General features: G+C 39.7%; 1 protein-coding gene across 1 annotated transcript in view; it reads left to right on the top strand.

Moving 5' to 3' along the window:
* cpsf2 (cleavage and polyadenylation specific factor 2) overlaps positions 1 to 13549 on the top strand; it is a 30912-nt gene extending 17363 nt beyond the window's left edge. Inside the window, exons 11-15 of the mRNA XM_033027759.1 lie at positions 190 to 342; positions 455 to 680; positions 1783 to 2091; positions 11595 to 11729; positions 12535 to 13549. Coding sequence (XP_032883650.1) covers positions 190 to 342; positions 455 to 680; positions 1783 to 2091; positions 11595 to 11729; positions 12535 to 12627 — 916 coding nt within the window. The 3' untranslated portion in view covers positions 12628 to 13549. The remainder of the gene's footprint in view (positions 1 to 189; positions 343 to 454; positions 681 to 1782; positions 2092 to 11594; positions 11730 to 12534) is intronic.
* Positions 13550 to 13831: the final 282 nt, after the last annotated feature.

The following is a 13831-nucleotide window of genomic DNA, read 5'->3' as shown; positions in this document are numbered from 1 at the left end:
ATTTGGAACAGCCATGTTCCTCAATGCCTGTAGGTTTTTAACTCATCTTCAACTTGAGTCATCCTTTCCTTTTGAAACTTTTTTTTTAATCATTCAATTTGATATCTATGCAGATGCGAAATTCAACAGTGAGCTTCTTTGCTCTGTGCTTCCTGATTTGTGTTTATTACTGGGTTTTTTTTTATATAGAGCTGAAGATTTTTTAGTTCCAGAGCTTCAGGCCACAGAAGAAGAAAAGAGCAAACTTGATGCTGGTCTGAGTAATGGAGATGAACCTATGGATCAGGATCTATCTGATGTTCCAACCAAGTGCATTGCTGCAACAGAAACCATAGATATCAGGTTAATGAAACCCTAATATTTGAAAGTAAAATGATTTGTAAAGAGAAAATCTGCTTATTTATCTTCTAAAGTGAAATGTATCTTCATCAAATAATTTGCCTTTCTCAAACAGAGCAAGAGTGACATATATTGATTATGAGGGGCGTTCAGATGGTGACTCTATCAAAAAAATCATTAATCAGATGAAACCCCGTCAGTTAATTATTGTTCACGGACCTCCAGAGTCTAGCCAAGATCTTGCTGAATCCTGCAAAATATTTGGTGGAAAGGACATAAAACTTTACACACCAAAGCTTCAAGAAACAATAGATGCTACAAGCGAAACTCATATTTACCAGGTAATGCAGCTTGAAGGTTAATATACTTGATGGATATTAATTGCTGGACGTAGGCTTTTTGCTTCAATTTTGTAGGCTGAATAATAATTTCCAGGATAGCAGATGGTTCCTACCCTCGTAATCTAGGAAAAATGACTCCATTATTGAAGTTGTGATTTGTCACAAAGGAAATAGTTTCCCTCGAACAAATATAATGAAGTGTATTTCAAAGGTGATTGTATTTTATATTTTTGGGCAGGTAGTTTGTAGGTATCATTTCCACTAGGAATTACTATAAATGTGCAGCTTGAAACAAAAACTTGTCAGTCCAGAAAGAATTAGATTTATGAATTTAACATCCTCTCGGTGTTGGACCTTCAAGTCTTACATATGCAAAGCCTAAATTTGATGCTTTCCGAAGCAAATTAGAGTTGACAAAATATTATGTTGCCTACTCAGCAACTGAGAAAATAATAAATTTTACTGTGAAGGATATGATAACATTAGCTGAAAGTATAAATGGGAGGAGAAAATTACTGACTCATTTGTAAGAGATCTATTATAAACATTTAAATAAAACTGTGCATTGGAAAAAGCATTCAACGGTACATTTAGATAAATATTCTAAATTAACACTAATAAACAACTTTTAAAAATCTACATAAACCTATTGAATTTGATTATAGTTCATAAATCACTGAATACATATTTAATAGCATTTAAATTAGAAGCACATTATAATCTGAACTCCGTTTTCCAGTCTACCCACAGTAACCTATCACCCCCATGTTATTAAATAATCTATCAACATTGGCCTTAAAAAAATATTTAAAGACTTTGTTTCCACTGCCCTTTTAAGGGTGAGAGATCCAGACTTCAGACTCCCCCAGGGAGAAAAACATTTCATCTCTATCTTAAACCTTATAATTTAAAGTGACCTTTAATATTTATTTTATACCACTGATATTATATTTTAAAATATATTAATATATATGGGATGGATGTAAATTAACTGCTTGTTAAATTGCTTTAGTTGCCTTTGTGTAATTAGGTAGATGGTCCTAGGGCTGTTGGCTCTTCGTATTCCATGATTTTCTAAAATGTGCATATTTTATTCTCACAGGTTAGACTAAAGGATTCTTTGGTCAGTTCCCTTCAGTTCTGTAAAGCAAAGGATGCAGAATTGGCCTGGATAGATGGTATTTTGGACATGCGGGTGTCAAAAGTAGATACTGGGGTCATTCTTGAAGAGGGGGAGTTAAGAGATGATGAAGAAGGAGAAATGCAGGTGGATGCTCCTACATCTACACACAGCTCGGATCAAGTTGCAGCTCAACAAAAGGCAATGAAGAACCTATTTGATGATGATGATAAAGAGAACAATGAAGATCTTGATGTAATTCCCACTTTGGAACCATTGCCACCAAATGAGGTAACAACATCTAAATACCAGTCATTCATAGTTGCAAACTTGCATTTTCTTACAAGGCATACATTATCAAGCTTGATTTAAGTTTTGAAATGAAGAAAATTATTGCAGTTTTATAATAATGTTCTTTATGTTAAAACTGAATGTTTTAAAGATTATTTTATATTTCCATTTAACACAAATGTATTATTTTAATATACATGGTGTCTTATTCTGAATCATAATAAGATATTTTCTCGCTTTGTGTTGCATAAATTGTAAAAGGTATACAATAGTCACATTATTAAGAAACCTTAAGATACAGAAAATCACATTATAAAAACAATTGTGTCAATGGGGAAAGAGTTAAACCCCTGTCTCACGGTGAGATTCCAGCCACGAGTGATCCCGAGTTTAAAACAAATCAAACGTAGTAACGTGGTAATCACGTAGAATTAACGTAGCGGAACGTCGGAACTCGTAATGCTAACGACAGGTACTCGGGAAACTTGTTAACTCGTAAAAATCTTTCAACATGATGTCAAATTTACACTTGAAGTAAAAATTTTAAACTTTTAAACTCGTTGTAAGAACGTAGTAGCCCATGAGTTTACCCTAGTGACTCGTGAGCCTACCGTGGGCACTCTTTAACTCAGCGGGACAGGCAGCATCTCTGGAGAGAAGGAATGGGTGACGGGATGACGTTTCCAAAATTCTGCTGCATCTTTGTGTTACTCCAGCACTGTGTGTTCACCTTTTGTCAACCAGCTCTGCCCTTTCTTGTGTATTTGTATCCGTGGCAGTTGATTGTCGCTCCCTTCAGTTTCCCAGGGGGTCAGGACGGGACTGGAGTTGGGGGGGGGAGGGGAGGGGAGGGGAGAGGGGGAGGGGGGAGGGGGGAGGGGGGAGGGGGGGGGGGGGAGGTTGGGGTGACTTAGTACGGGAGACAAGTGGAGGAGAGGTGTACTGACTGAGGGCAGACACTTTGGTAGTGATTGCCCATGGGGTTCACTGTCGAGGACTTCATAATGCAGAGAGCATTATAAACAGTGAAGCGATTAACCCTGGAAGGGGGGAGACTTCTCTCTGAGTTGGACCCAGGAAACAGAAGCAGGCTCACGTAGACTTAATATTTTCTTGAGGTTATTAACGACAGATAAATGGATGGGAAGGGTTTAGAGGGCTATGGGCCACATGCAAGCAAATAGGACAACCCCAAGACGCCAACTTGGACGGTGCGGGATTGACATGTTTTGTATTTTTCCTTTCTAAAGATGCAGTGTATTTTGGTGACTATTGCACACTGCAGACCAGAAGCGCCTTCAATACCCAGCTATACCAGATCCACACAAAATCTTTTTTTGCGGCAACTGTTTATAATGCTCTCTGCATTATGAAGTCCTCGACAGTGAACCCCATGGGCAATCACTACCAAAGTGTCTGCCCACACAGTCAGTACACCTCTCCTACACTTGTCTCCCGTACTAAGTCATCCCAACTCCCCTCCCCCCCACCTTTCCCTCCCAACTCCAGTCCCGTCCCAACCCCCTGGGAAACTGAAGGGAGCGACAATCAACTGCCACGGATACAAATAAAGTCATACACAAGAAAGGGCAGATGCTGGTTGACATAAAGTGAACACACAGTGCTGGAGTAACACAAAGACGCAGCAGAATTTTGGAAACGTCATCCCGTCACCCATTCCTTCTCTCCAGAGATGCTGCCTGTCCGGTGAGTTAAAGAGTGCCCACGGTAGGCTCACGAGTCACGGTAAACCCATGGGCTACTACGTTCTTAGAACAAGTTTAAAAGTTTAAAATTTTTACTTCGTGGAAATCTTTCATCATGTTGAAAGATTTTCACGAGTTAACAAATTTCCCGAGTACCTGCCGTTAGCGTTATGAGTTCCGACATTGCCGCTACATTAATTCAACGTGATTACCACGCGTTTGATTTGTTTTAAACTCCGGATCACTCATGGGTGGACACGCACCGTGCAGGGCTGAAAATGAGCGGTTGCAACCCACAGGCCCGCGGGGCAGCCTAAAAGCCATGCCATTTTGCGCTGGCTGGCTGGCTGGCTGGCCTTCCTCTCTCCTCTCTCCTCTCTCCTCTCTCCTCTCTCCTCTCTCCTCTCCCCTCTCTCCTCGCTCCTCTCTCCTCTCTCCTCTCTCCTCTCTCCCTTGGACGTAAACAAAAAAGGGTTCTTGGGGGGAAAAATAGAGCTGCCTTCAATTTAATTGCTTCTGGGTGGGTACCTATAGTAGGGTGAAGACTATTCCATGCTTTAATTGTGTGGGGGAACTCCATGGAGCAGCCAGCATCTCTGGATAGAAGAAATTGGGTGACGTTTCGGGTAGCGACCCGTCTTTAGATTTCCTCTGATTTTAGTGTTTTAAGCATACAGGGTGGAAACAGGTCCTTCGGCCCACCGAGTCATCACCGATCACCCGTACACTAGTTCTATCCCACACATTAGCGACGTAAGTCAAGAGTCAAGATTGTTTTATTCTCTCATGTCCCAATGAAATCCTTACTTGCAGCAGCACAACAGAATATGTAAACATAGTACTCTGTAAACAATGTTATCAACGAGAAAACAAAACAGTATATTTATATATGAATATATAACTATACACACACACACACACACACACACACACACACACACACACACACAATTTCCCTCCTTGGATAAATAAAGTTTTATCGTATAGTATCGTGTGTGGGTAAGAACTGCAGATGCTGGGTTAAACTGAAGATAGACACAAAAAGCTGGAGTGACTCAACAGATCAGGAAATATTATGTTTTGGTTTGGGTCTGAAAAAGGTTCTTGCACACCTTTGGAATGTGGAAGGAAATAAGAGCACCCGGAGAAAACCCATGCAATCAAAGGGAAAAGGAGCAAACTCCATACAGACAGCACCCATATTCAGGATCAATTCCGGGTCTCTGGCAATTTTAGGCAGCAACTTTATGGCCGATGTACTGCCCCATAGTCTTGAACTGAATTAAAACATACAGTAGCTGTAGAGGGGGACATAGCGTCACTTAGAGATTTAAGACTGAAAATGGAACGTTTCTTTTTTTTTTAGTAACCAAAGTTATCAACGTATAATTTTTTTGTGTGTTGGAAAATAAAATATAGTGGCACAGCTGGTGGACTTGCTACCTCACACGCCAGAGATCTGTGTTCGATCCTGTCCTCGGGCACTGTCTGTGTTGAATTTGCACATTCTCCCTCAAGCATGTAGGTTTCCTCCCACATCCCAAAGATGCATTGGCTCTGTAGCTTAACATGTCTCTGTAAAATTGCCCTAATGTGTAGGGAGTGGGTGAGGAAAGTGGGATAACAGAACTTGTGTGAATGGGGAGACAAAAATGATGGAGAAACTCAGCGGGTGAGGCAGCATCTATGGAGCGAAGGAAATAGGTGACGTTTTGGGTCGAGACCTTTCTTCAGACTGATGTGAGGGTGCAGGGGGTGGGAAGAAGAAAGGGAGATGCGGCGACAGTGGGCTGAGGGAGAGCTGGGAAGCGGAGGAGAAAGCAGGGACTACCTGAAATTGGAGGTCAATTTTCATACCGCTGGGGTGTAAACTGCCCAAGCAAAATATGAGGTGCTGCTCCTCCAATTTACGGTGGGCCTCACTCTGGCCATGGAGGAGGCCCAGGACAGAAAAGTCTGATTCGGAATGGGAGGGGGAGTTGAAGTGCTGAGCCACCGGGAGATCAGGTTGGTTATTGCGAACCGAGCGGAGGTATTGGGCAAAGCGACCCTTCTTCAGGCTGATGTCGGGGGCGGGGGGTGAGGGGGGTCGGGAAAAGAAAGGTAGAGGCGGAGACAGTAAGCTGTGGGAGAGCTGGGAATGGGAGGGGAAGGAGGGAGAAAGCAAGGACTACCTGACATTGTAGAGGTCAATGTTCATACCGCTGGGGTGTAAACTACCCAAGCAAAATATGAGGTGCTGTTTCCTCCAATTTGCGGTGGGCCTCACTCTGGCCATGGAGGAGGCCCAGGACAGAAAGGTGGGATTCGGAATGGGAGGGGTAGTTGAAGTGCTGAGCCACCGGGAGATCAGGTTGGTTATTGTGAACTGAGTGCAGGTGTTGTGCGAAGCGATCGCCAAGCCTGCACTTGGTCTCACTGAGGTTGATCATACGCTGAATAATCCAACCAGAATTTTGTTTGGAAGTGGAAAGAAATAATAGAAATTGCATTCTTTGCAACGTGTAAAAGGAGATGAGATACTATATTGTTATTTTGCTGCATGTCTTTGTGGTATATATCACGTCTTGATTGGTGAATATGTTTAGTTTGTGACTTTATTTGAAGCAGAAATAATATGTGAATGCTTCATTGACCATAATTCCGACTGGTAACTACGCACTTCGTCCGAGCACATTATCGCATGCGTCATGCAAGCCGTCATAAATGACCACCTAAACTGTCATTTGGCAACCTAAAATGCTGCCGGGGTTGCCTGGCTGGCAACATGGAAAAAAAGTTAAGCGAGAGCCCTGCCGTGAGACAGGGCCATATAGGGGTTAAGAATTGCCGACTCTTAATAACAAAGATATTTTGGCTGCAAGGTTTTCGAAAATGAAGATCTTTTCAACAGCACTAGGTTTATTGTCATTGCAAGCTAATAATACTAACGATTCTATGTCACATTGTTCACCAGAGTATAGTTGCACTGGTGTCAATAGAAATGATTACCAGTCAATTTCAATGGCCACCCTTGATTAGCAGCAGCTGTTCAGTTAAGAGACAATGGTGTCCGATTACTGCACAAAAGTTACACGGAAACAGGGTCTTTGTTCCCTATACTGTTTAAATCCAAGACCATTCATTTTTCTGCTCATCAATTTCCGAAGTAACCTTTAAGTGGTTCTCTAGTCCCCGTTAAAATTGCGTTACAATCAATTCAGTACGAGTAATGCAAATAATTTCCCCTAATTCATCTCTTGCATTATATTCAATATAATATATTATATTGTATAACAGAACTATCTGCCCCTATTAAAATATGAAATCATCTTTTTTTGTACTTTAATTAAACTAGGAACTGATAACATTGGGATTTGAAGTGAATGTATAGTTAGACAACCTAAAGTGGGGGGAAATGTCTGATTAGCAGTGGACTTCAATTGCCTTGCTTGATTAAAACAAAACTGACTTTTTAAAACGTAAAGCTAAGATTCAAGGCTTGTGTGGTTAGAAATTGGTCCTCAGTAATGGTGCCAAGCACATTATAAAACAGCAACACATTTGATTCTGTCTCCAAAACTTAATTTCATTAACTTTAAGAAACTAAATTTGAAAGGCAGGATACATCACGCTGTTACTAAAGTGACAGATCATTGTCTAGACAGAGTTATTTTTCAAAGACTTTGATGTCAAAAAACGCTTAACTTGTTTATTTCCTCTTGAGCGTGTAATTAAGTTGAGCGATTGGGCACAATGGATCAAAGCTTGGAGATAGAATCTGTAAAATTTGATAGTTTGTAATGTGAACTTAATTAAAATGTAAGTATTAATTATTCAGTCTTTGCCCTTGCCAGAAGTAAAACAATGACTTTTTATTGGAGAGGGACGGAGGAGGAAACTCTTGATAAAGTCAAAGGATTAGCCTGTTTTTATAGAACTTATTAGTCTGAGTATAGAGTTGGGGTGTTATTTTACAGTTGTACAAGGCATTGGTGAGGCCACATTTGGAGTATCGTGTTTAGTTTTGGTCTGCCTGTTAAGAGGAAAGATGTTGGGGAATCAATAATCAGAGGACATAGGTTTAAGGTAAGAGGGGAAAGATTTAATAGGAACCCAAGGGGCAACCATTTCACACAAAGAATAGTGGGTATATAGATCGAGCTGCCAGAGGAGGTGGTTGAGGAAGATACTATCACAACATTTAAAAGACATTTGAACAGGTACGTGGATAGGATAGGTTTAGAATGATATGGTCAAAAATAGGCAGGTGAGACTAGTTTAGATCTTGGTCAGCATGGGCAAGTTGGGCCGCAGGGCCTGTTTCCATGCTGTATGACGCTACTGTCAATGTCATCAAATCTTATTTTGTACTTATTATTCCTCATTTGTCATTGATTCAGGTAAGAGTTCACTGTATTATGGCATAATGTTATCTTTATAATTTCTACAAACAAATTGTTTGACTGCAATGTAACTATTTTTGAAGAACAGGGATAACACAGAAACACACACGATATCATTCACAAAACATTTTCCATTTAGTACTTGTGATTAGTGATTATTTTGCTCATATTTTCAAATAATTGGATTAATTGTCTATATTTCCTGGGAATCTCTAAATATATTTCTTAATTGTTTTTTAAAGTAAAATTCCTAAGATCGATGGTTCACAGTCAGAGTGAATTTTGATTAGAAATACTTTTACTGTCTATTATTTGGTTAAAGTTCAGCTTGGCTTTGGGTCCATGATATAGAACTATCACTGTGTGCCCTGAACACTGAACTTGCAGCTACAGCCATAAACATTTTACTACCGTTGTGGATGATGAACTGTAAAACACTCCAGTTGGTTGACCACAGCAGGAGCAAACAAACTTGATTATTTTTTACATAAAATCCACAAATGCAGTTTTTACAGTGAGATGTACTGTTCCTTTTTACTGCACAAGACATCAAAATAACAGTGCAACTCTGCTGTTGAAATGTTAACTCTTTCGTGCCAGGTTAATTAGAAGTGTTGAAGCCCGTATTAAAGGTCTGTAAACAGCATTTATAAATAGCCAGTGAACTCTTCATCAGACATCAGCCCGACTAATAATTTACAACAATAATTTAGCAACACGTCACCCACAACCTACTTGCTGATACTTCGTTTGGATTCTGCCAGAGCCTTTCAGGTTTCGATACCATTGCAGCCTGACTGATGTAAGAGAACTGAGAAAGTCTGTGCTCGACTCTGAGGCAACTCAACTACTTACAGCACCAACAGTCTCAGCAGAACTATGTCAGGAATGCAATTTCCCAGGAGAAGTCCAGAAGTTGCAGACTGGGATGCAGCTGCTCAGAGCAGTATGCCTGGCTATATAATATTTAGCTGTATCATCAATGAGAACCTCCGTTCTTAAAGGTCAGATGGGCCTTTTTTAGAACTACCTCTGTTTCTGTTTCCTTCAAACAATGGGGCTATTTGTCAGCCAAGAATATGGTTTGGATAGACATGATGTGTTGTCCTGTTTTTATCACTTGCACTTTGAGAATAAAAATTGAAAATATGATAATGAGAAGAAATGCTTTGAATCGATCCTAACAAGCCCCATTGCCCCCAAAACGAATGTCCCAAAGGTATAATGACTAATTAAATTTCTGGAAATAGTGAGCAGGTCAAGCAGCATCCATGGAAGAGAAAGTAAATGCTTAGCCTGACTTCAGTGTTGGGGAAGATGCTGGAGTAAATCATAAAAGATGAAATAGTGAAATAGCAGTAACAGGATCGGTCGGAGTCAGCATGGATTTAAGAAGGGGAAATCATAAGGGAGAGCCAGTGGAACAGGCACGTGCCGTCAGGGTGGGCAAGGTAGGCACTGCCTACCCTGACTAAAATTATAAAATGGTAATTATTAAAAATAAATAGTAAAAGCACGAGACAATTATGCCGACCTAAGAGATCGATCTCTTAGGTAGGCATAATTCTCCCGTGCCTTTCATCCACAGTACATGTAATATGCAAAAGTATGTGCAGCTCAAGTGCCGTCGACGCTGCTTCAAGCCTTCACGACAAGGGGAGCTGAAGCCAGCTGAAATTCTGCCTTTGCACCGTGGACTGCGTACTGCGCATGCGCAGTGCAAGTTTCTTGGCCGGTTTTTCAAACATGGATGTCATTATCTTAAGTGTATCTTAGGAAACAAAGAGAGAAGAATGGAGTTTGTGTACAAATAATGTAGTACGTAAATTTCTTTGAGCTAAATGTTTTTAAATACTGTATTTCTCGGCAATGAAGACACAATTTTTTACCCAAAAATAAGGCACGAAAATTTACCTGGGGGGGGTCCTTTCACATTGTGTGGTGAGTCTGGCCAGGGGTAAAGTTGCGCGGAGGGTAGGAGTGTTGAGAAGGAGGGGGTCAGGCAGCGGTGAGTGAGTGAGTTGCTGGCATGATCCCCACCCCCTCCTTCTCAACGCTCCTGCCCTCCCCGCAACTTTACCCCTGGCCAGGCTCCCCACATGCTGTGAAAGGAACAGCCCCCCCCCCCCCCCCCCCCCCCCCCCCCCCCCCAAATGGTCCCTTGAACTAGTATTGCCATTCAATAAGATCACAACTGATTCAACTTGTCCTGGTGTGCTCCCGTTTTTCCCACTATCTCTTCACCTGTCGTCACCCTCCACCCCCCCACCCATTCAGAGTGGAGGAGATTTGGAACCCTTGGGCAAATTGAATTGATACATTATTTTTATTTTTTATTTTTTTGAGTGTAAGAAATTCTATGTCCCGCCAGCATTTTTTCAAAATTTAGCAACTCAAAATGGGGGTGGCTGGGCTTGTATACTCTGGAATTTAGAAGGATGAGAGGGAATCTTATTGAAACATATAAGATTATTAAGGGTTTGGACACGCTAGAGGCAGGAAACATGTTCCCGATGTTGGGGGAGTCCAGAACCAGGGCCACAGTTTAAGAATGGGTAAGCCATTTAGAACGGAGATGAAGAAACACTTTTTCACACACAGTTGTGAGTTTATGGAATTCTCTGGTGGAGGCCAGTTCTCTGGATACTTTTAAGAGAGAGCTAGATAAGGCTCTTAAAGATAGCGGAGTCAGGGGATATGGGGAGAAGGCAGGAACGGGGTACTGATTGTGAATGATCAGTCATGATCACATTGAATGGCGGTGCTAGCTCGAAGGGCCAAATGGCCTACTACTGCACCTATTGCCTGTTTTCTTTTCAGATTTGATTTAGCATCCATTAAGTTTTTCTTCACATTTTTGGTTGCATTTCCGATTGACAATCTTTTGTTATACCTACATGTGGCAGTCCTCCCTGTGATTTCAGTCGGAGATCATGACCAGATAACCTTGTTTACGGCTTATTCGCATGGTCACCCTGGATTAATTATATTAAAAACGTTCTTTCCTACAGTTAACAAGCCTTTTTTGTCTCCTTCTCTGTTCTCATCATTCTGTTTCTCTTTCCTCTCTCCTCAGCCTGTCCTACTGGTATTTCTAGCATTTTCTTCAGGTAGTTGTATAACATAACAATGTTGTGGAAGTAAAACGCTATGCAGCATTGCTCAATAATGTAACCATCAACAAACGGGATGCAATTTTATCTCCACTGTGCCTGTCCATATTACTCGATTCCATGCTCATTTTGAATAAACAATTCTATTCCGATATCTATCCTGGAGATCAAGTGGCTTCTGAAATTCTTTCTGATTTTACCTTTTATTTTGCCTGTTGTATTAATATGTTTATTTCAAATTGAATGGGATAATTAAAATGCAAATGATCATTCACAAATCAATAATTTTTATTTTTTAGGTTCCTGGTCATCAAGCAGTCTTTATTAATGAGCCAAGATTATCTGATTTTAAACAAGTTCTTTTGCGGGAAGGTATCCAGGCAGAATTTGTTGGAGGTGTGCTTGTCTGCAATAATTTAGTAGCTGTTCGAAGAGTAAGTATTTTCATCCGGTATGTTATTGCATTAAAACAACACGAGCAAAGTTAGTAAATCTGATGGAAGTGAAATTTGATAAATTTAATTAATACTACATATTTTGTATGATTTTCCTTTGGCTTGTCACTGAGCAAGGTCAGAAAAGCAGCCAGAGGTATTCACAGTAATATTGAACAAAATTAGATGAAGCAAAGTAATTTAAGCAGCATGCATTTCCTTTGACTCGTGTAGGAAGTTAACCTATTTGTTTCAATCATTGGAGTTGCAAAATGGGCACTTGTGTTAAGGTTATAGTTGCTTATCATTATTCTTGTCTTGATTAAAAAATATTTAAACGGCATATTGCTCTGCAGTGATTTGACCAATCTTCTGTGTAGCCATCGCCTATTACAATGTTGTTTTGGTTGAGGAATCATTTATAATATCCAAGTGTAAAGCACATTGTTGCATTTTGCAGATTGATAATAAATAGAAAATACATTTATAATTAAAATACATCTGCATGGACTGTCATTGAATTGTCATGAAAGTCATTTATCTTTTTTTCAAATTTGATTTACAGTGAAATGAACTGTTACATTACTTGATCAATATTTTGTTTATCTGAGAATTATTAAGAAACCTTTGAATAATGTTTTGAATTGCTCTACCCATAGTGTTTAGAATTGTTCTACCCAACATTACTATTTTGCAATAAATAGCAAACATTTAAATGTCAAATTCCAGTACTCATTTAGATGTGATGTAAAACTAAGTGTTTGTTCTCTATAAATTCTTACTTGTTTTTCAATTTTATTTGTAGACTGAGACAGGACGCATTGGATTAGAAGGATGTTTGTGCGAAGATTATTATAAAATAAGGGACCTTTTATACGAACAGTATGCAATTGTATAATTGTGTGTGGAATTCTCTTGGAAAATCTATTCTACTCACTGGGAGTCATCTCGAACTCTGGAAGGCTTGAAAGTGACATGAAAAATCTGGACAATTTTTTCTTTCTACAATAGCAATTCTTTGTCTTTCGAATTTGGTATTCTTTTCTCATTCCATTGGAAGAAATTTGAGGTGCAAATTTGTCTTTGTGTATGTCAAAACTGCTCTGTTAAACATAAGATTACGTTCTCTTTTCACTGGATTCCTTTAGAAATGATTTCTTGACCAATTACAGTACATTTTGAGGGCTCACGGAATACCAGATTTAATTTGCCTATTTACGTAATAACACTGCAACTTGGGATGCTGTAATTTTATCAAGCTGTGTCAAACTAACTTGGCCTATTATATGTGTAGGAACGAACATATAATATGGTTTAAACCGAAGATAGACACAAAAAGCGGGAGTAAGTCAGCATCTCTGGAGAAATGGAATAGATGACATTTTGGGTTGAGACCCTTCAGACTTCTCCAGTCTGAACAATGGTCTTGACCTGAAATGTCACCTATACCTTTTCTCCAAAGATGTGCCTGTCCTGCTAAGTTACTCCAGCTTTTTGTGTCTATCTTAGCCAGCAGAGAAATAAAACAGGTGAGTTTTCGACCAAGAAAAGCCCAAAATAATTTTAAAGTTTTAAATTTTTTTCTGAAATGTTAGTATGTATTTTGGAGAATTTGGTGTGCTCATCCTATACAATATGGGACTATTAAGTTGGTTTATCAGTTTTTTGTAAAATTATAAAATACCGGACTCACCAATGCATAAATATTGTAAATAGATTGCATTTATAAAGGAGAAATGCTGTTTGAGATTTGTTTACAAATAAGTTGTAACTTAGTTTTGCAATCCATAAAAACATAATTAAATTGTTTATAAAATTTAGCCTTTAAATTTTTTTCTTGAATTCACCCTGTTCTTACTGAAAGTGTGCATTCTAATGTAGTTCTTGAGTAGATCGTACTCAGTAGATAGTAGGCAATTATTGATAATATGAAAATCAAAATTGAATCAAAATTTGGCAGCATGGGTGGTGCTGCAGTACGGATGCTGTCTGTACAGAGTTTGTACGTTCTCCCCGTGACGTGCGTGGGTTTTCTCCGGGATCCCCCCCTTCCTCCCACACTCCAAAGACATACAGTTTTGTAAGCTAATTGGCTTGGTATA

This window comes from Amblyraja radiata, chromosome 9, assembly GCF_010909765.2.
Source record: "Amblyraja radiata isolate CabotCenter1 chromosome 9, sAmbRad1.1.pri, whole genome shotgun sequence".
NCBI classification, from domain to species: Eukaryota; Metazoa; Chordata; class Chondrichthyes; order Rajiformes; family Rajidae; genus Amblyraja; species Amblyraja radiata.
The sequence above is the reverse complement of the archived record's forward strand: the minus strand, read 5'-3'. Positions and strand labels throughout refer to the sequence as shown.